Here is a 22,319-nt window from a genome sequence, read left to right on the forward strand (position 1 = left end):
AGTCCATGGGATTTTCCAGGCAAGAATACTGAAGTGGGTTGCCATTTCCTTCTCCAGGGGATCTTCCTGACCCAGGATCGAACCCAGGTCTCCTGCATTGTAGGCAGACGCTTTACCGTCTGAGTAAGATGTGGTAGGTAATAACTATAAAGCCCACATTCACCCCTGTTACTGTAACCCCAGGCAGATCCTTCATAAGCTTAGTTTCTCTTCCCTGTTGGGAGTATCGTTTTCAAATAACCATACCATAGATAATTACATTTTACCTTGTTTTTAGTTAGGAACTTAAGATCAGAATTAAGACTTTGAAAATAAGCAGCCCATCTGGCTGGCTCCCAACAAATGATTCCATAAGGGTCATAAATATTTAGCCTGCCCAGCTAATTGTGGTGACTTTCACTCTCTCCCTGATAACTTTCATTTCCTTTCATGAAACTTCAGGAACTTCCTGTGGTGCAAAGGTGTTGAGAGCAAGTGGAACTGGCTGAGAACTTTATCATTTGCAGACATTTGTGTTAAATGAACATTGTGATGTTTCTTTATGGTCGGCTGTACCAAATATGAGTTCCCTGAGAACAGGTCAAGTCTGTAGACAACTGAAAGAAAGTGAAAGTTGCTTTTGCGCAGTTAGCAATCCAGTTTGAGGATGCAAAGCAAAAAGCACATGATGTAACATGTGACCCCAAATAAACAGTTCCCAGGTATTAATTATGGGAAACCCCCCCCCCCACACACAATTTAATTCTCTCCCAAACGTGGGAGAGGATAGTGTTAATGTTTTTCTTCATCTTTTAACTTATGAGAAAACAGGTTTAGATAAATTATTAGGTGGTTCCACCAAGGTCATCCAGCTAGAATGTGGTGGGGTCAGGTTTTGAACCCAGGCAGAGAGAGGTCCCAAGACAAAAGCAGCTTTAACTAAGGTTGTAATAAGTTTTAAGGACTGAGAGATTTATATCTAACTTTACTGTAACCTTGGGCAAGTTATTTCCTTTATATGTCCTCAAGTTCCTTATCTGCAAACCTGCTCCTTCTTCATTGGGTTGTTGTGCAAGTGAATGAGCAGGTGCAGGGCGGACACTTAAGCACATTCCTAACGTATAATGACCGCTCAGCGTGGTCAACAACTAAAAATAAACTGACATCCCTCATTCTCAGAAGGACTAAGGTCCCTCGAATCTCAGCATCTCCTCCGACTACAGACGTCACGCTTTTATATTAATACAAACTCTTGAAATCCAAAGGGAACGCAAAGATTGCCTCAGTAAGTCCACTACGGCTAAATAGAGTCACCTGCCCACTCTCTTTTTCCAATTCTCTCCAACTTCCCAGGGGTTTCTTCGATTTTGGCATGTGAGAGGTGTGACTCAGCACCTGACGGGCACACGGGACTTGAAATGTAGGGAGAAGGGAAGCCTTTCAAGGAGTGGACTTTTCCGTGGGTGAGGGGGTCACAGGCCAAGTCTCCTCCCTACAGGGGACGTCGGTGACAGACGAGACGGTGTGCACTCCTCCCCCCCCCCTTTGGTCACCGCAATAAGCAAGCCCGTAAACAGGGACGGGCGGCGGCTAGAAGTGTCACACGAGCGGACTCCTTAGCGTCCATCTGATCTGTCCCCACCGCGTCAGTCCCCGGCTCCGCTCTTCACCTCGCCGCCGCCGTTGGGGGCGGGGCCTCCGGAGCGCGGGGCGGGGCCGAGAGCGGCTGGGGGCGGCCCGAGGCCTTAACGGGGCCGAGTCAGCGCGGGCAGAACACCCGCCGCGGCACAGCCTCCCACCCTCGCGCTCCCGCTGCACCGCCCCTGCCAGCCGGAGCCCCGCCCCACCCGCCGGAGGCCCCGCCCACCCGCCGGAGGCCCCGCCCCCGCCCTCCGGAGCCCTGCCCCTCCCGCCGTAACCTTCCCGGCTCCCCGCACACCCCGCTGCTCGCGTCCCGCGCCGCCAGTACTGCAGGAGGGAGCTGCGGGCTCCAGCCGCGCCGGCCCGAGCGCGCAGCCCGCACCATGCCCCGCATAGATGCGGACCTCAAGCTGGACTTCAAGGATGTCCTGCTCCGACCCAAGCGAAGCAGCCTCAAGAGTCGAGCCGAGGTCAGGGCCTTCGAAAGCCGCATTGGGGTGGGATTGTTTGTTTTTTTTCCGGGGTGGTGCGGGGGAGGTGGGTGAGAGGCGCTGTACTGTGCGCCCACCTCGCCTGCTTTTCGGTGTGTCTGGGGGCGAGCGGGACGCGGACCCCCTCTTGCTCTTCTCACCACTGGTGAGAGGGAAAGCCAGCTGGTCCGCTGCCAGGACAGAAGGTGTCTGTAAGAGGTCCGAGGCGTCCTTAAGAGGTCCGACTCCGGCCTGAAGTCCTCCATGCGTCCGGTTGGGGCGGCGAGGGGAAGCGCACAGCGGAACGAAACCCCAGAGGAGCGAAGGCCAAGTGGTCAGCTGATTCAGAAAGAGTGACGGCGAGGCCAGGGGCTGTTTGAGGGGTGCATATAGGGTGAAAAGGACGCGGCGGAGCCCGGGTGTACAGGGACGGGGATTTTTTTTGGCAGCGTCTCTCTGCGGAGAACTCCGACTGCTTTAGTATCAGGTCCAGCCATGGAATTTATTTTAGGAGGTCTGCAACACAGGGAAACTCCAGGGCAAAAGTTCAGGGTTTACTTTCTGCGTTTCAGTGACTTCTGGGAGTGAGGCTGGGGACCTTTGTGCCTGGCGGCATCCTCTTACTGGACAGCTGGAGTCCAACCCAGTCTTCCAGAAGCTGGAAACACTGGGGTGCGGGTGTGGGGGCTAATGGGACCTCTGGGGGGCAGGGGTGGGGGCAGTTTGGCCCATTCTGCCTTAATAATGAGAGCAAAGCCCGAGGAACAGGTGGAGACCAGACTGGAAAGAGCTAGAGGTTGGGGGCAGGAGGAAGGGCAAGTCTTGAAGGATAAACTAGTTGCACAGATAGGCAGAGTCCCCTGGAGACCTGTGTATGGGTGATGGTGGCTTTGCTTGTGGCTTGGAGCTGGAGAGGAAGGTGAGGAAACTGCTGTGTCTGGAGGCAGGGGTTGCAGAAGTAAACAGGGGGAGGCTGAGCCAGCATAGGTTTCTTCCCCCCGCCCTTCCAGGACCATAAATAAATCCCCTTGTGAGGATCTGGGCTGCCTGCCTGCCTGCCTGCCTGCGCTGGGCTGGGACTCCTAACTGCAGTGCCTGGTGCTGCCAGCTGAGGGCTTGTTTGAATTAACTAGAAGCCTCCTGCTTTAGCCAATAATCACAACCAATCAACTCACCTTCTCAAGCTGGAGGGTTGGCAGCTGGAACCCAGACTGGAAGAGGCGGAGAATGAGTAACCCTTTTCACTCTGGGTTGGTCAACTCTGTTTGTTCCTGCCCTTCACTTTGTCACTTAGAAGAACAATGAACAGCTTGGATGGCAGACCCAGACTCCTGAGGTCTCAGCAGTAGCTGGTACCTGAGTCCACACTGAGACGAGATGTGGGGATTTGGGGCAGAATAATAATTTGGTGGCCGCAATAATCTAAATATTGGGTGGCAATTCACTTAGTAAAGAAAAAGTTGTTTTGAGAAAAATCATATATTCAAAGCAAGGATGTATTATGTGTATTTTCTGAAGCAGGAAACCTCTTGTAAAGGTAAAACATTCAGAATTTGTTAGTTGTTGTTGTTCAGTCACTTAGTTGTGTCTGACTCTTTGCAACCCCACGGACTGCAAGCTTCCCTGTGCTTCACTATCTCCCAGAATTTTCTCAAACTCATGTCCCTTGAGTCGGTGATGCCATCCAACCATCTCATCCTCCGTCACCCCCTTCTTCTCCTGCGCTAGAATGAATTACCCTTATCCAGGGAATAGTATGACGTTGTCTTGGGTCACTTGGTTTCATAATTTGGGCTGACTGAAGCTGTTAAGGTCCCAGCTTCCCATGATACATTGCAATCTACATGCACACACAGCAGTGAGATCTCGGTGCCCTTGAGAAGTGTTTTCATATTTCCACGTTTGTGGGAGTTTACCAGCTCCCTTCTTGGAAACCTGAATTAACTGGCGTTGCCTTTCCGTTTGGTTCCCATCATGGCTTAGCTGCCTACTGGCCACCCCCATCACCTGACTGCCTGTTTCGTTGATATTGAGGGATCTAGGAAGTGAAGTTGCTCAGTTGTGTCCTACTCTTTGCAACCCCATGGACTGTAGCCTGCCAGGTTCCTCTGTCCATGGGATTCTCCAGGCAAGAATACTGGGGTGGGTTGCCATTTTCTCCTCCAGGGGATCTTCCTGACCCAGGGATCAAACCCGGGTTTCCTGCATTGCAGGAAGAGTCATTACCGTCTGAGCCACCAGGAAAGCCCATTTGGATCCCATCATGGTTTAGCTGCCTGTTGGCCACCCCCATCCCCTGACTGCCTGCTTCATTGATATTGAGGGATCTAGGAGGACCTCTAACCCCCTCTCAAGGCATGCTCAGTTGGCTGTGGATGCCTGTGAAGTTTCCCATAGGCAAATGAAAACTTTGCATTGTACGACCAGGTAGAATCCTGAAGTGTATGCCCCCAGGCACGGAGATACCTGAATGTAAATTCAAAACTAAATGTTAAATGGCCGGACTTTGAGCCCAGCCTGAGAGCAGAGGTGAGTGGAGCCTGCAGAGCAAACACCCGCCGCGAGAGCAGTCTGGCTGGGAAGGGAGCCTGGTGACTGTTGACGAGATTCATCACTGCAGCAGTTTTGCTCAGAGCTGGGCCAGCTGCTGGATCCGCCGGGCGAGTGAGCAGGAAATGGAGAGAGAGGCAGGGTGCCCTCCCACTCAGGTTTAGTGCTCCTGCCAGGGCATTGCCACAAGTGTCACATGAAATGAGCTTGAGATCAACTCCCGGAGGCTAAGGGTACTGGAGGTCAGGTGACCTTTCTGTGGCTGTACCACATCCACAGTCATCGTCAACTGTCCCTGCATTGTCTGTGTTCCTGTCTTCACAAGTCCTCGGGCCACCAGAATGGAGGGCCGCGGGGCTGCATTTAGGTATATTTTCAGAGGAAGTGACATGTGGGTTGGGCAGGGCCTCCAACATGCTGAGGGGGTGACCTCATCCCTGACTGCCTGAGAATTCTCTTCCTTGGGACCCATTCCTTGCGACTCATTCCTTGCTCCAGTGACCCACCCTTGTCCTTACGCCAGTAAGATGTTTAAAGAAAACCACAAACCTCACGGCACAACTATAATGTTGGAAGTCGGAGTTTGCAGCGGAAAACTGGTCACTTGGGCTGGGACAGAGATGACAGGACCCAATGAGTCTCCTAAAGACTCTGTAGTCTTTTTCTCACCAGAGGTCCAGTGAGAAATGGACCAGCTCCAGTGAGTTCTGGTCCAACTTCAGTGGACAGCAGGCTGGCCTGAGGGGAACAAGACCAGAGCAGAGTAGAGAGGAGATTGGCTGGAGGAAAGGAGACCTGGGTTCTTCCAGGCTCTGAGCCAATTGTGTTATTACCTGGGTCCTGTGCTTGCTGGGGCTGCTGTAACCAAGTGCCACAAACTGGCTGACTCATGCAACAGGGGTTTATTGTCTCTCGGTTCTGGAAGCCCTACGTCAAGATGTCGACAGATTGGGTTCCTGCTGAGAGCTCTGAGGGAGAATCTTCCGTGCCTCTCCCCTACCTTCAGATTGTTGACACACAACCTGGATGTTCCTTGGCTGCAAGCATTGTTCCAGTCTCTGCCTTCCCCTTCAATCAGCATTCTCCCTTGCTGCGTGTCTCTGTCCAAATTTCCCCTTTTTATAAGAACACCGGTCATACTGGAGTGGGATGTACCTTAATGATCTCATCTTACCTTGATTACCCACAAAGACCTTAACTCCAAAAAGGTCGTGTTCACAGGTACTGATGGCTGGTATTTCAATGCCTTTTGGAGGAGAGACAGTTCCAACTGTAACAGCCTCTGTAAATGTTGCTCTGTAACATTGGAGGGTTTGACTAGGCTTGCTTTTCATGAATGCATCAGAATTACCTAGGAAGACACCCCTAAATACACTGTCTCCATCACAAAGGTTCTGATTTATGAAGTTGGGGCGGATTTTGGGGTGATATTTTGCAAATCATCGTACGTGATTCTGATGTGCACACAGGTGCCGGGGCTGGCCACTGGAGCCTTTGCGCAGTGGAGCACCGTGGTTCTGTGGTGGTATGCGACTGCATGTGCTTTCCTGAATCCTGACACCTGATGGTGAAACATCCAGGGGACCAGGCACGTTCAGAGGGCCGGGCTGGGGCCCACCACACATTGCCCTGAAAGGCTGGCAGCCAAAACACAATCCCATCCTTACCCTTAGCCAGACATTAATTCTTTGCACCCTTTTTGAGCCACCCACAGAGGGGAAAGGCATTGCCCCTGCACTTACAGTCTACACGTGAGACCGGTACCGAGTAACGTAATCACAGAATTGCTTTAATCGGCACCATCCGTAGGTTTAGGCAAACGAGGCCCCTGCCCCAGACCCCAGTTTTGTCCCCTCCTCATGGGACAGAGCTGAAGGCTGGGCCTTTCCCTCTGGGCCTGCTCTAGATACTCAGAATCCTGGATTTCCTGCCCAGATGGCTTCGAACTGATTCCAGGGTCTGCACAGGGCAGGGGGGTAGGGGTGGAGGGTCTTCCCCAGGTATGTTTTCTAAGGGCCAGCCATGCTGCTCAGATGCTTGCCTCTTTATCTCAGAGAGTGGCCAGGTCACTGCTGTTTGAGGGATAGACGTGTGGACATGGAGGTTAGCATGTAGGCTGAAGTGTCGCTGTGTGCACAAAAGGATGTGTGTGAGAAGAGATAGCCAGGACCGGCTCCCATGACCCCATGTTCTAGTGCTTTCCCTCCCCTTAATGAAACTTGTCCAGGAAGGACCACAGAGCAGAATTTGTGTAGCAGCTTCTTATACGTTGCTCATGACATTGAGGTATTTAAAAACGTGGCAGATGAGCTTCTGGTTGTAGTTTTGGGGCCCTCAAACACTGGGCTATAGACTGACTGTGACAAAAGTGAAAGTGTGTTGTTTGCCCAGTCGTGTCTGACTCTTTGCGACTGCATGGGCTATAGCCTATCAGGCTCCTCTGTCCATGGGACTCTCCAGGCAAGAATACTGGAGTGGGTTGCCATTCCCTTCTCCAGGGAATGTTTCTGACCTGGGGATTGAACCTGGGTCTCCTGCCTTGCAGGCAGATTCTTTACCGTCTGAGCCAGCAGGGAAGCAAGAGCAGTGGAAACGTGTATTTTTGAGGCGGAGGAGGGGTGGCTTATTACTTTCTGTGCCCTTTCAGATCAGGCTTAGCAGAGAGGGAGTTTGGAGGTGCTATATTTGGTGCCTTGACCAGCTGTGGCAGATTAAATGCCAAGTTTAGTTGCTGGTGACAAGGATATTTAAAATATTTCTCTCAGTAAACAACTGGTCTGTTTTGGGGTGTGTGTTTGTGTGTGTGTCTTTCTGTGTACATAAGATCGGAGCAGATATTTTATTTCTCATTCCTAGAATTAAGGATTGCATAGACTCTGCCATGTGGAAGAGACTAGACGTGAGGGGAAGAGTTCCTTGTCAAGGCTGACCTCCTCCATGGAGAACAGTTTTTTGCCTACTGCCTATAGGTTTTTGGAGTGCCCCCCCCCAAAAAAAAAACCATTGTGAGCTCAGCTGGGTGCAGAGTATAGCTGCTCTTCCCATGCATCTTGGAAGCAGTATTAGTAATTTGAGACCAAGAAATCCTGATTGTTGTGAGCCTGCGGAGCCAAAATGTTAGAAGGCCATTAGCAGCCCAGAAGGGTGCAATTAATAGTTCCCCTCAGTTATCTTTTAGGATGCAGATCGAACTTGCTTCACTGAAGTAGAACCAAGCATGGTAATAAAGGAAGTGGGGGAAAGGGATGTGCTGCCTCCCACCAGTGCCCCCTCGGTCACAGCATCTCTTTTCCCCTCAACTGATGCTGTTTAAGGCCGGTGCCACCGTGTTGATGACCTCATTCGCTCAGGAAGCCTTCTGTGTGTAGAAGAGCAGGAGATGAGAAAAGCCCAAAAGACCTAGGTGTCCCCTGGTGTCTTGACATGCTGATGGCAAAGTGAGAGTTACTTCCTAAAAATCAGTTCATAGGTACCGTTTTTTTCCAGATTTCATGTATACGCGTTACTGTGTGATATTTGTTTTTCTCTTTCTGACTCACTTCACTCTCTAACAGGCTCTAGGTACATCCACCTTACTGCAACTGACTCAGGTACTGAGGAACCTATTTGCAGGATAGGAATGGAGACACAGATGTAGAGAAGAGGCTTGTGGACACAGCAGCGGAAGGGGAGGGTGGGACAAACTGAGAAAGTAGCATTGACATGTATACACTGGTGGTGGTGATGGTGGTTTAGTTGCTAAGTCGTGTCCAACTCTTGCGACCCCATAGATTGTAGCCCGCTAGGCTCCTCTGCCCATGGGATTCTCCAGGCAAGAATACTGGAGCAGGTTGCCATTTCCTTCTCCAGGGGATCTTCCCAACCCAGGGATTGAACCCAGGTCTCCTGCATTGCAGGCAGATTCTCTACCAGCTGAGCCACAAGGGAAGCTCAAGAATACCGGAGTGGGTAGCCTATCCCTTCTCCGGCGGATTTTCCCGACCCAGGAATCGAACCAGTCTCCTGTATTGCAGGCGGATTCTTTACCAACTGAGCTATCAGGGAAGCCATGTGCACACTGTTATGTGTAAAACAGATAGCTAGTGGGAAATTTCTATATAACACGGAGCTAAGCCTGGCGCTCTGTGATGACCTAGAAGGATGGGATGGATGAGGGGAGGGAGGATATAATTATGACTGATTCATGTTGTATGGCAGAAGCCCACACAACAGTGTAAAGCAATTTTTATTAAAAAGTAATAATAAAAAAAAGAAAGTTACTTCCAATGAAAAATAAAAGGCTCTAGATAAACACTGGTAGGAAATGATTATTGCCATGGTCCTTAGTAAGCCGGGATTAATGTGGGTCCAGATTCTTGCAGCAGCTTAAGATTCACACCTGGGTTTGTGCTACCAGTTCTCCTTGGGGAAGCGCCCCCTTCCACGAGGGGGCCATGTCCCGCAGGGTCCAACTAAGGAAACAGACAAGACTGAATATTTAAAACAGGAAATTTAATACAAGGCAGTGTGGCTCAGCGGAGATGCCAGAGGGGATACCACGGACCCCAGGGACTGACTGCAGAGAAACCACTTCCAAAGGAGAGGGTCCCAAGGCCTGGGATCACTCTGTGAGCTAGACCATGACCCAGCAGGCCGTGGCCGAGGGGGTCTGCAGAACTACTCTGCTTGGACCCAGGCCCGTCTCCTCCCTTGTCCCACCAGTGGCCCCATTGGCCAAACCCAGCCAGAAACCAGCCTGGGAAGTGGAGCCTGGTGGGGTGTGTGTGTGTAGGTCCTTAGATAAGAGCAGAGCAGGCGTAGGGTGAGCACTGCATCTGGGCATATACATGGCTGTCTTTGTTTGGCAGCTGGGGATCTGCCCCGGGATAAAGCCATGATTTTGATTCTGCTAGCTCTTGGCGAACACCTGGCCCTACTGACTGCTTTTGCTGAGCCCGCCTTCCTGGCTTAGCTCTGTTCTGGATTCCCAATCTCTTGAGTTAGTCATAAATACCCTGAGGTTGGAATTAGGGTAGAATTGGAGCTGTGTTTGCAAATCAGAAACCAGTAGTCAGGTGCACAGACCTGGCTATCTTTGAAAGATGCTGGTAGTCACGAAACAGTGGAGAAGGCTGAAGGGCACAGGGCTTAATGGGGGTTGCAGCTGACTGCAGGGTGAAGGTGGAGTGCCTGGTTCTCTCAAAAGGTGGGATTAAAGGGAGGGCCTTGGGTGGCGGGGAAGACTGGAGTGGATTTTCCCAGAAGGGGAACCATCCCTCCAGAAGTGGAGAACGGTGACTTGTGTGTGGGTGTTTGGGGCTGGCATGAAGCAGGCTGGGGACAGAAGGTGGCTGGGGGGAATGGGAGAAGCTATTAAAAGAGAGAGCTTCCAATTTGGAGGCTGGGCTTGATGGCAGAACACGTGGTGCCTTGACCTGGTTTCTTGAGGATCAGAAGGATCCAGGTTCAGTTTTTGCGCCTGGATAACAACCCGTGTTTCCATTTCCTCAGGGACTCGCTTGTGTTTGGAACCCCTGGCCCAACCCCTAAGAGGACCCAGGGACATACACTTCCTTTGTGTCTTTTTCATTCGCTCCAAACTCTAGAAATTCTGCCCCAATCACGTAAAGAGGACTTCTTTCCCCTCTTGCAATAGGTGGACCTTGAGCGAACCTTCACATTTCGGAACTCGAAGCAGACCTACTCGGGGATTCCCATCATTGTGGCCAACATGGACACCGTGGGGACGTTTGAGATGGCGGTGGTGATGTCACAGGTAGGACGGTGGGCTGTTTCCCTCTGGTGCTCACACTGGACAGGTTGTCATACACAGGAGAAAAGTGAGATATTTCAGGTCATTCACTGTGGCCAAACTAATTAGTTCTGCATCTGATTGTTGCTGGAGGCCCTTCTTTTTCTGTCTTCCATCAGAAGGTAGGTGGAGTCTGGACTTGGCATTCAATGAGATGGTCTAGATCTGATGCCCAAAGCTCAGCTTCTCTGTACACTGGTGCCAATCAAGTCTTGGAGACCATCCTTAATCATTAACTTCTCCCACCTGGAGGGTGTTTCAGTATCTGCAAAATAGCTCAAAGATATTGTTGTGTGTATCCCTTGATGGGGAGTTTTGGGTGAAGTAGAAAAGGATAGCTTTATTGCTTTGCCATTGAATCCACCTGCAAAGCAGGAGACCTGGGTTCAATCCCTGGGTCGGAAAGATCCCCTGGAGAGGGAAATGGCAACCCACTCCAGTATTCTTGCCTGGAGAATTCCATGGATAGAGGAACCTGGGTTTACAGTCCATGGGGTCGCCAAGAGTTGGACATGGCTGAGCGACTAACTCACTCATTGCTTTGCCAGACAAAGGGGCACACAATGGGCTAACGTCTTCAGAACTGTGTGTCTGCACTTGGGAAAGACAGTGACAAGTTGTGTAGTCATTGTTCTGAGGGTGTGACCAGCTCGCAGACATTCTTCTGATGGGTTGGTGGTGAAGTAAGTAGGAGTCAGTGTTTTCAACCTTCAGGGCCAACTGTCTATGGTCTACAGGCTTGTGGGCAGCATGAAAAGTAGTGTCAGTCACTCAGTCATGCCTGGCTCTTTGGCGGCCCCTGGACGGTAGCCCACCAGGCTTCTCTGTCCGTAAAGTTCTCAAGGCAAGAATACTGGAGTGCGTTGCCATCCCTTCTCTAGGGGTCTTCCCAACCCGGAGATCAAACCGGTGTCTCCTGCACTGGCTGAGCCATCAGGAATGTGGGCAGCATACCATCCTTAATCATTAACTTCTCCCACCTGGAAGGTGTTTCAGCATCTGCAAAATAGCTCAAAGATATAGTCATGTGTATCCTTTGATGGGGAAACAGGACTTTGCTCCCAGGCTGCTCTTCATTGTTTCTTACTCCCTGGTCTCCCCTCCTTTGCCTAATTAATAACTATTTCAATCTGCCCGTTGGAACTCAGGGAAGGTCATGGAGGCTAAGTAAAGGCTGTTTCCTATAATCAAAGCAATGGGGGGCGGGGGGCGGCACTGAAAACCTGTGCCCAGGAGCCTCACAGGACCCTGCTCAGTTTCAGACCTGTATCCATTTCTTCCTTGAAAATTCCTGTGATAGTTTTGGAAATTAGAGATTACAAAACGAAGTTGGACGTCATGCCATATTATAATGTTAGAGAAGTGTCGTATTTAGTAGAAGAGTGACAGCACCTTTAAAAAGACAGAATCACTTTGTTCTATAACATTTATTATATCACAATATAGGAAACTTCGGTGCCAAGCACTGGACGGAATGTGGATGAAGAGGTCACAGCTCCACCAGATGGTTTCCGAGGAAACCAAGGCAGAGACAGAGGAGAGGTCACTTGGCCCAAGGCATTTGGGCAAATAGACATAGAGCTGAGATGCAGACCCAGACTGACTCCAGCATAAAGGGTCTGCCTCCCAACTTACTCTGGCAGATAATAGTGTAAGCTCAGGGTCCCTGGAGTCGGCTGCTGTCTTTCTGCCTATAAAAGGAGTCATATCCTGGGCTTGGGAAAATAAAGGCAAAGTTACTGTGGGCAGAACCTTCATCTCACGCATCTGTGTCTGCATTTGGATTCAAGGTTCAGTGCATCTTAACTCATCATCGATGTGAAATGTGTGCTTCTGATGCTCAGAGTCTGTGCATCTATTTCCATAGACAATGCCTGCCAAGTGAAAAGATAAATCCAATTAGTTGAAAGAGCTTCTTGCTGTGGGCAGCACGTCTAACCTCAGGAGGTGCTGGGATTCATTATTAGCCAGTGATTAGAAGGAAGATTTTCAAACAAATTATGAACTCACCAAATGGTGTAGGGGGTGGTCTGCCTGAGGTCTGAGTCCAGGATCAGTTGCATCGTCTGTCCGCACTCAGCCCCCATTGAGCTTTGGGCCGAAGGCTAGCAAATTAATTGGAAAAGGAATTTGTGTTTTTTTTTTTTTCTCCCTATCTTTCCCTCACTCTGCTGTGATCAGCCATTGCTCTTCATGAATTATGTATTTGTGTAAAAGTGCATGAAATCAGGGAGGGATTAATAGCCCTGATTAATTCACATATCAGATTACTGTTTCATGAGAAACAGAGAACTTGCTAGGCTCTTCCCATTTGCACAGGAAAGACTTTCCGTAAATGAAAATAGCTAATCATATGTGGGTCCTATGAATTTTCCATTTCTAGAATGCTGAGTTAGTTCCATGCATCAGTAAAGTCAGAGAACTTTTTATTGGGGGAGATAGACTGAGAGAAGTTAGGAGTGAGGCCCCTATACAGGAGGTGGAGGAGCCTGGGTTCCGCATTCAGATTTGAGTTTGATTCTGTCCTTTGCCCGCTTTTTGGCCAAGCATTTGTTAAATTTCTTAAATGTAAGTTTTTCAAGCCCCATCTTTGCCTGTGAAGTTACTGTTGTACAAAGTTGTTCTGAGAAGTACATGAAATAATGTATGCAAAATTCTTGTGCAAAATAAATGTTCAGTAAACCCTTGCTGGGTTGATGTTCGTAGTTTTAGAATTAGGATTTATGTACTTCCTTCCCTCAAGAATACCAGCTGCCTGATGGGTTTAAGTACATGAAATAATGTATGCAAAATTCTTGTGCAAAATAAATGTTCAGTAAACCCTTGCTGGGTTGATGTTCGTAGTTTTAGAATTAGGATTTATGTACTTCCTTCCCTCAAGAATACCAGCTGCCTGATGGGTTTAGCTTTTAGCAGGAAATGTTTAGGTCCTGAACACAAAGAGCTTTCAGGTAGAAGCTGAGGTTCTTTTGGGTTGACTAAGCATCACTAAGCACCGATACTTTGGCCACCTGATGCGAAGAGCTGACTCATTGGAAAAGACCCCGATGCTGGGAAAGATTGAGGGCAGAAGTGGGCAGTGGAAGAGGATGAGATGGTTGGATGGCATCACCGACTCAATGGACATGAGTTTGAGCAAACTTTGGGAGAGAGTGAAGGACAGGGATGCCTGGCGTGGTGCAGTCCATGGGGTCGCGGAGAGGCAGACATGACGTAGCGACTGAACAAGAAGAAGCAGCATCACTTTGCCTTCGGGCTGTGCTGCTGACCAGCAGGAGACCAGCCCTCTGTGCTGCTCTTGGCCTGTCACATGTGGGCTGGACCAGGGCTCTCAGAACCCTCCCTCCTCTCCCACCCCTGCCTCTTGGCATTGCCTTGTCAATCTTGAATGCTGTGTTGGCTAATGAGATTAGAATGGTCCTGTGATTTCCCCGGTTACACCTTCCTCTGTTTGGGGCCCCTCGGAGCATTTTCAAAGCAAATGAAGCGTGAAAGGCTGGAACACTGGATGGTTTTGTGTTGGTGGTTTAACCTCACCATGTGGAGGAAGGCAGGGTGGGGCGCCCTTGACTTCTTGTCCTGATGGTGCCTTTCCGTTTTGTTTCCTAGCACGCCATGTTTACAGCGATTCACAAGCATTATACCCTGGATGACTGGAAGCTCTTTGCAGCTAATCACCCAGAATGCCTGCAGGTAAGACTCTATCCTGGTTATAAATGACCTTTGTTGCCCCGGAAGGGAAATGCCAGGGTAGTCAAAAGGATTTGAGTTGGCAGCAGATAGACACACAGACTCCCAGGCGATAGTGAAAGACAGGGAAGCCTGGCGTGCTGTAGTTGACTTAGCAACTGAAGAGTAACAACAGACACACAGTCCCAAAGAGAAATTGGGGAAGGCAATAGGGAACCCACAGCCCTTGATCGTTGCTAGGAATTTGCCAAGGAAACCTGTTCTGTACTCCTTTTTAAAAATATGATGATTTACCTGTAAGGAGCATATTTTTTCCCCTTGGAAAGTGAAGTGTTTTGTCATGAGAGCTAGCAGAGGTCCCAGCTAGGTCAGTCCTGCCAGGGATTGAGTCCATTCCGAGCATGCCTTTTATCTAGAAAAAACATCTAATTATAATAAGTTGTTATAATTGGAGCTGAATATGATGGAGCAGAATAAAGAGTATGCTCTCCAGGATGACTTTAATAAAAAAGGCAGATAATACAAAGTATTGGTGTAGATGTGCAGAAATTGGAACCCTCTGACATGGCTGGTGGGAATGTAACATGGTGCCGCTGCTTTGGAACACAGTTCGGCAATTTCTCAGAAGGTTCAACATAGGAGTTACCATATCACCTAACAATTCTATTTCTAGAGTAGACCCAACAGGTATAAAAATATATGTTCACACAAAACCTTATACAGGGATATTGATGCATGCTTAGTCACTCAGTCATGTCCGACTCTTTGCAACCCCATGGACTTCAGACCACCAGGGTCCTCTGTCCAAGGGGATTCTCCAGGCAAGAATACTGGAGTGGGTTGTTGTGCACTCCTCCAGGGGATCTTCCCGACCCAGGGATTGAACCCAGGTCTCTCATGTCTCCCGCATTGCAGGCAGATTCTTTACCATCTGAACCACCAGGGAAGCCCACACGGATGTTCATAGTAGCACTATTCATGGTAGCCAAATGGTTCATGTGTCCGGCTGATGAACAAACAAAACCTAGTATACCCATAGGGTGGAATATTCAGCTGAGAAGGGCAATAAAGTACTGATTCATGCTACAACATGAATGAACCTTGGAAATGAAACTGTTCATCTCAAACTGGGACTTGGACCCACATGGCTGGGACTCACGCCCAACCAAACCCATGGTCTTTCAACTGATCTCACACACTGGGGTTTCAGGACCTAATTAAGCTCAGGTTGTTGATGTTTTATCGCAGAAAGAATTCAGTGAGAGACAAAGTGATAGGTGTGCTGCATGCTAAGTGGCTTCAGTTGTGTCCAACTCTTTGTGACCCCATGGACTGTAGCCCACCAGGCTCTTCTGTCCATAGGGATTTCCAGGCAAGAATACTGGAGTGAGTTGCCATGTCCTTCTCGAGGGGATCTTCCTGATCCAGGGATCAAACCCACATCTCTTATGTCTCCTGCATTGGGAGGCAGGTCCTTTACCACTCATATCACCTGGGAAGCCCAAAGAGATAGGTAAGAAGCGGGTTTATTTGAAAGAAACACATACTACAGAGTGTGGGCCATCTCAGAAGGCAAGAGTGACCTTGAAATGTGGTACGAAGTGCTCAGTTCCCTCAGTTTTGTCTGACTCTTTGCAAGTCTCTGGACTGTAGCCTGACAGTCTCCTCTGTCCAGGGGATTCTCCAGGGAAGGATACGGGAGTGGGTTGTCATGCCTTTCTCAAGGGGATCTTCCCGACACAGTGATTGAACCCACATCTCTTATATCTCCTGCATTGGCAGGCAGTTTCTTTTACCACTAGCATCACCTGGGAAGTTTGAAATGTGGTGTGGTTAGCTTTTATGGGGCACTTCCCTGGTGTCTCAGTTGGTAAAGAATCTGCCTGCCATGTGGGAGACCCAGGTTTGATCCCTGGGTCGGGAAGATCCCCTGGAGAGCGGCATGGCAACCCACTCCCGTATTCTTCCCTGGAGAATTCCATGGACAGAGGAGCCTGGTGGGCTGCAGTGCATGGGGTCGCAAAGAACCAGACGCGACTGAGCTGAGTGACCTAACACTTTGAACTTTTCACTTTCACTAGCTTCTATGGCTTGGGTAATTTCATAGGATAATGAGTGGGAGGATTATTCCAACTATTTTGGTGAGGGGGTGGAGATTTCCAGGAACTGGGCCACTGCTAACTCTTGGGTCCTTGATGGGCGGCCTTGGAACTGTCATGGTGCCTGTGGGTGTGTCGTTTAGCTTGCTGATGTCTTACAGTGAGCATGTACTGAGGCTCAAGTTCTAGCTGAAGTCTGCTCATCCTCCGACTTGAACGTATTTGGTTCTAATCAGTTTATGTGGATGGGTTCCAACATCCTTCTGTCCATGGTTAGTCAGCAGCTAGTTGTGATTTTGATGTTCTCGCAGGAGAAGATAAGCACACGTCCTTTTACTCCACCATCGCCGTGGCGTGCAAAGTCCAATTAGTGACGGAACAACAGCAATGACTGTTTACGTTGTGTCCTTGGTCTGTGTCATTCTTTTAAAGGTTGTGCCCTGCCCGCTTCACTCCTGTTTCAAAAACATTTTTCTAAGTGAAAAAGCCAGACACAAAAAGCCCTGTATATGATTCTATTTCCATGAAATGTTGAGACAAGGGAAACCTATAGAGACAGAAGTGGATTAGTTGAGAGTGAGGGCTAAAAGGTGTGGAGGTTTCTCTTGGGAGCTGATGAAATGTTCTAGAATTGATTGTGGTGACGGTTGTACAACTCTGAATATACTAAAACCCACTAAATTGTGCACTTTAAATAGATGACTCATATGTAACTACATCTTAATAAAGCTGTAACTGAAAAACAGAAAGGTGGTTTGAAAATAATAAAGGCCCCAATAGAACATGCCAGTCTTCGATCCTGGCACCCTTGGGTGGTCCTGTGTCCATGTTAAAGAGACATCTCTATGCTGGGGATGATTTCCTCCATGGTCAGATCATCTGGATTTGGAAAATGACATCTTAATGTACTGCTTTTGAAGTTATGCTAGTTTCTGGCTATTTTTCTTTGCTGTGCCATGACTGTGTGTGGATTTTGATTGGCGAGGGAGGTGGTTACAGAGGTAAAATAGTTCTGGCTCACACTTGAGTCCTTTCTTTTCAGCATAATTTATTCTAATGGATTATCTCTGTTTCACCTTATCCCCCTCTTCTCTGGAGGAAGTGTGGGGAGCGTGAGTTTCCAGCAGTGCACTGTGGATCAGAACCGTGGCTTTCATTACTAAGGGCAGGCATTTCACTTATTACCCCACTGCCACCGAAGTTAAATCTCATTAAAAAGGGAACGCATGACAAACCCAGTGGCACTGAGAGAAACTTAACCAGTCTCCAGTTCCACCTGCCAAACTTTAACAGAAGTGAAAGGAAAGGTAAAAGAGATAGCAGAGCTGAGTGGGAGGGAAAGAGCTTGTGGACTTGGGGAACCAGTCAGACTGTCATCAGGAATGAAGGTGGGAGTCAGTATGTATCACATTATCAGTCGGCTTACACTAAGTCTGGATGTGAGAGTTGGACTGTGAAGAAAGCTGAGTGCTGAAAAATTGATGCTTTTGAACTGTGGTGTTGGAGAAGACTCTTGAGAGCCCCTTGGACTGCAAGGAGATCCAACCAGTCCATCCTAAAGGAGATTAGTCCTGGGTGTTCATTGGAAGGACTGATGCTGAAGCTGAAACTCCAATACTCTGGCCACCTCATGCGAAGAGTTGACTCATTGGAAAAGACCCTGATGCTGGGAGGGATTGGGGGCAGGAGAAGAAGGGGATGACAGAGGATGAGATGGCTGGGTGGCATCACCGACTCGATAGACATGAGTTTGATAAACTCCGGGAGTTGGTGATGGACAGGGAGGCCTCGCGTGCTGCGATTCATGGGGTCGCAAAGAGCCGGACACGACTGAGTGACTGAACTGAACACTAAGTCTATGGGGTGTAGCTACATTGTTGTGATTTGTGGTTTGGGGGAGTAACAAAGGAGAGTAAGATGTGCTGCTCACCAGCATTTATAGTTTAGAGGTGTGAGTTAAAATATTGAATTTACACATTTTAAATTTATAAAAAAGTAAATACATCATAGAAGGTGAGATGCTAACTCTGGGCACAATCCCACAGGCTAGTTTTAATGAGGCATAAACTGCTAAAACCCTCAGAGCAGATTTCGAGAGCAGCAGAGGGGTGGGTTGGAGGCACCGGTGCTGAGGAAGGTTAGGGGAGAGGGTATCACGGAGGAGGAGGTGGCGGCATCAGATGTAAACACATCCCAGCGCAGACAGGAAGGATCCTTTCAAGCTTGTTCATTCTTATGCTTCGGGATATTTATTGGAGGCATTAAGACTTGGATGTCATCTTCCTTTCTTTTATTTTTAATATTTACTTATTTGGCTGCACTGGGTCTTAGTTGCGTCATGTGGGATCTAGTTCCCCTGACCAGCGATCGAACTTGGACCTCCTGCACTGGGAGGGTGCAGTGTCTTAGCCACTGGACCAGGGAAGTCGCACAATTTGCATACTGTGATAATGTTGTAGTGGGAGTAAAAATGAAAACAGGAAGGAGTTTTATCAGAGAGGTTTTAGACATCTTTCCCTCTGTCCTCTCCCACCCCCACCTCAGTGGGATGCTCGGGGTAACGGCCACGGCTTTGGCATGAGGAACTCGAGCAGACCAGCCACCCTGGTTTTCCTCTCCTCTCCTCTGCTCCAGGAGGAGAATTTGCACCAGCCGCTCCATGGTTCTGCATTCCACGTGGCGTTGTTCAGTTGCCAAGTCATGTCCGACTCTTTGTGACCCCATGGACTACAGCACGCCAGCCTTCCCTGTCCCTCACCATCTCCCAGAGTTTACCCTGGCTCATGTCCATTGAATGGATGATGCTAACCAACTACCTCATCCTCTGCCATCCCCTTCTCCTTCAGCCTTCAATCTTTCCCAGCATCAGGGTCTTTTCCAAGACTGGCTCTTCACATCATGTGGCCAAAGTATTGAAGCTTCAGCATCAGTCCTTCCAATGAGTATTCAAGGTTGATTTCCTTTAAGATTGACTGGTTTGATGGCCGTGTGAAAAGCTTGAGGAAATTAAAAGCCATGGATGAGATTGTGTGGCCGAGGTTCAGGTCCCAGCTTAGTGTTTATGTGCAGTTGAGTGCTGGAAAAGACAACAGTCAGTTGAGATAAATGACCGTGAGACTCTCCTTTGCTTCTGCTGCTGCAGGTTTCTTGAGTTGGTCCACTGTGTGTGTGATCAGGGTGAACCTCAGGGGGGCACGGTACTGTCCCCAGAACTGGCGGGTGGATGGAGGCAGGGTCTGACCTCTGAACGCCACTTACCGTTCCTGTCTTACACCTCTTGCTTTATTCGGTACAGCATGTAGCTGTGAGTTCGGGCAGTGGGACGAATGATCTGGAAAAGATGAGCAACATCCTGGAAGCTGTGCCGCAGGTCAAGTTTATTTGCCTGGATGTGGCCAATGGGTACTCGGAGCATTTTGTGGAGTTTGTGAAGCTGGTCCGGTCCAGATTTCCAGAACACACCATCATGGTAAGTGTGATGGGATGACCCTCTAGATGGGGAAGAAGAGAAGAATTACATGGTGTGTTGGGGCAGCTGTGTTCTCCTGGGAGCTTTTGGTGCCTTCTTTCTAGAAGAATAGTTGAGAATCAGTGGGAAAAGGACAGGCAGCAGCTGCGAAGATCTGAAAACTGGCTCAGCTATAAAAAATAAAATCCAGATCAACGTCATAGGGTGTTGGCTCCTTGTCTCTGCTAGATATCATCAAGTGTTTCATACCATGTGAGACCTTTATACCAAGGTGTATGTCACTGCTTAACAGAGTCTATTTTAAAAAATAAAAACAACACAGTTGACTTTCTCTTTATCATATTTGTCATCTCTGCCCCACTCTCCTTGCTAGTAGAAAAGTCTGCTGTGAGGGTTGAAATCCACAATATGAACATTTTGCAATAGTCAGCTATTTGCAAATCAATTGGTGTATTGTTTTATCTAGGATCTTTATCTTTGAACTTTCCTACCTTTTAAGGGGGTTATTTTCACTAATTTTTAACACTTTTACTGGTGAGAATGTATATGTGTTATCCTTGGGAAACATAGATTTATAGAAAAATGAACTAGAAGCTTTAGGGTTAAATTCGGGCTTCTGGAAAATCTATATTGTAGTTATGTATCTTTATTGGTCTTAATTAACATGGTGATTATTGATTGATCACTAGATAATTTACCTAACTCTCCTAAGTTTTTTTGAACCCAGTTCTTTTTTTGAATTTATTTTATTGTATAGTTGATTTATAATGTTGTGTTAATTTTTGCTGTATAGCAAAGTGCTTTAGTTATACATATGTGCATGCTACTGCTACTGCTAAGTCACTTCAGTCGTGTCCAACTCTGTGCGACCCCATCCCTGGGATTCTCCAGGCAAGAACACTGGAGTGGGTTGCCATTTCCTTCTCCAATGCATAAAAGTGAAAGTGAAGTCGCTCAGTCGTGTCCGACTCTTCATGACCCCATGGACTGCAGCCTATCAGGCTTTTCCGTCCATGGGATTTTCCAGGCAAGAGTACTGGAGTGGGGTGCCATTGCCTTCTCTGACATATGTGCATATATACATTTTTTCCATAGTCTTTCCTGTTATGGTATATCACAATATGTTGAATATAATTCCCTGTGCTATGCAGTAGGAGCTTGTTGTTTATCCGCTCTGTACATAATAGTTTGCATCTGCTAATCCCAAACTCCCAAACCATCCTTCCCCAGCCCCTCTTCTACCCTGACAAGCACAAGTCCGTTCTCTGTGTCTTCCTTTTACAAATTTTTAATTTATCTTCATATTTCATCATTTTAAGGAAGTTGGAAGACAGGAGTTAGTATTTCTTTTGACAAAGACAAATCACCTGTGAAGGATTTCCAGAACATTTAAAAGATGCATTTTTATTTATTTCTGGGCGTGCTGGGTCTTTGTTGCTGCTCGAGCTTTTCTGTAGTTGTGGCCAGTGGGAGCTCCTCTCTAGCTGCGTTGCACGGGCTTCTCATTGAGTGGTTTCTTCTCCTGTGGAGCAGGCGCTCTAGGGAACGTGGGCTCAGCAGTTGCAGCTCCCGGGGTCTAGAGCACAGGCTCAGTAGTTGTGGCTCTCAGGCTTAGTTGCTCCGTAGCATGTGGGTCTTCCTGGACCGGGAATTGAACCCGTGTCTCCTGTATTGGCAGGCAGATTCTTTACCACTGAGCCACAGGGAAGCCCCCCAACATTTTTGAGATAAGTACTTTTATGCTTTCCAATCAAGTGAGAAGAAAGCATCAAGTATTTTCCCGAAGTCAACCAACTGTGCCATGTTTGAAGTTGGGGGGGGGAAACAGTAAGATTCATTTCACCCCAGTAATAGTGCTACCAGCATTGTTGTGTTTGATAAAGAAACACCATTTATTGAGTTCCTCTCATGTTTTTCAGAAGGTCGAGAATTCACCTGCAGTGCAGGAGACCTAAGTTCAATCCCTGGGTTCGGAACGTCCCCTGGAGAAGGGAGTGGCAATGAGCTCCAGTATTCTCGCCTGGAGAATCCCATGGGCAGAGAAGCCTGGCAGACTATGGTCCATGGGGTTGCAAAGAGTCAGACACGACTGAGTGACTGACACTCTCACTCCCATGTTTCAGGAGGCTTCCGTCTGTTCTTTCTTTTTACATCTCTGTAGAGTAGGAACTGTTGTCCCAAGTTTATTGCAGATGAGAAATCCTTGTTCCTGATCCTTCGACTTTGGGATTTTCACAAGGTCACACCCTTGTGAGTGTGGCACGCCTTGTGGAGTGGCCGAGCTGAGGTTTGAGGTCAGAGTCCAGAGTCCAGGCTCTGCCCCTGACGACCTGTAAACATGCCCCATCCTTGTTTACTTTAGTCATGAAGCTGCCTCCATCCACTGGGCCATACACGTGACCAGTTTCCTGTTTCTCAGTCCTGAGCTGGGCAGCTTCCTCAGGCTCCTGTCATGACCCAGCAAGGCATATGTCTCTAGTCCTGAGGCCCCAGCTGGCTCTTGTGCCCCAGTCATCTGTGGAAACGGAGGAATGAGAAAGCTGGCCTCCTGGGAGGGCAGAAGCCCCCTCCCCTCAGCTGGGACCTGGGAGCCCTACAAACATTTGGTGTTAAACGCAAACTCTGTGCAG

The 22,319-nt window shown here is 48.6% G+C and overlaps 1 protein-coding gene across 2 annotated transcripts in view; it reads left to right on the forward strand.

Moving 5' to 3' along the window:
- Positions 1–1,881: 1,881 nt before the first annotated feature.
- The window catches only part of GMPR (guanosine monophosphate reductase), a 57,918-nt gene continuing 37,480 nt past the window's right edge, over positions 1,882–22,319 (forward strand). Inside the window, exons 1-4 of one of the 2 annotated variants that reach the window (XM_070456176.1) lie at positions 1,882–2,090; positions 10,276–10,395; positions 14,041–14,124; positions 19,516–19,689. In XM_070456176.1, coding sequence (XP_070312277.1) covers positions 2,004–2,090; positions 10,276–10,395; positions 14,041–14,124; positions 19,516–19,689 — 465 coding nt within the window. In that variant the 5' untranslated portion in view covers positions 1,882–2,003. The remainder of the gene's footprint in view (positions 2,091–10,275; positions 10,396–14,040; positions 14,125–19,515; positions 19,690–22,319) is intronic. The other variant, XM_020876014.2, reaches the window with a different exon arrangement.

This window comes from Odocoileus virginianus, chromosome 27, assembly GCF_023699985.2.
Source record: "Odocoileus virginianus isolate 20LAN1187 ecotype Illinois chromosome 27, Ovbor_1.2, whole genome shotgun sequence".
Taxonomy (NCBI): Eukaryota; Metazoa; Chordata; class Mammalia; order Artiodactyla; family Cervidae; genus Odocoileus; species Odocoileus virginianus.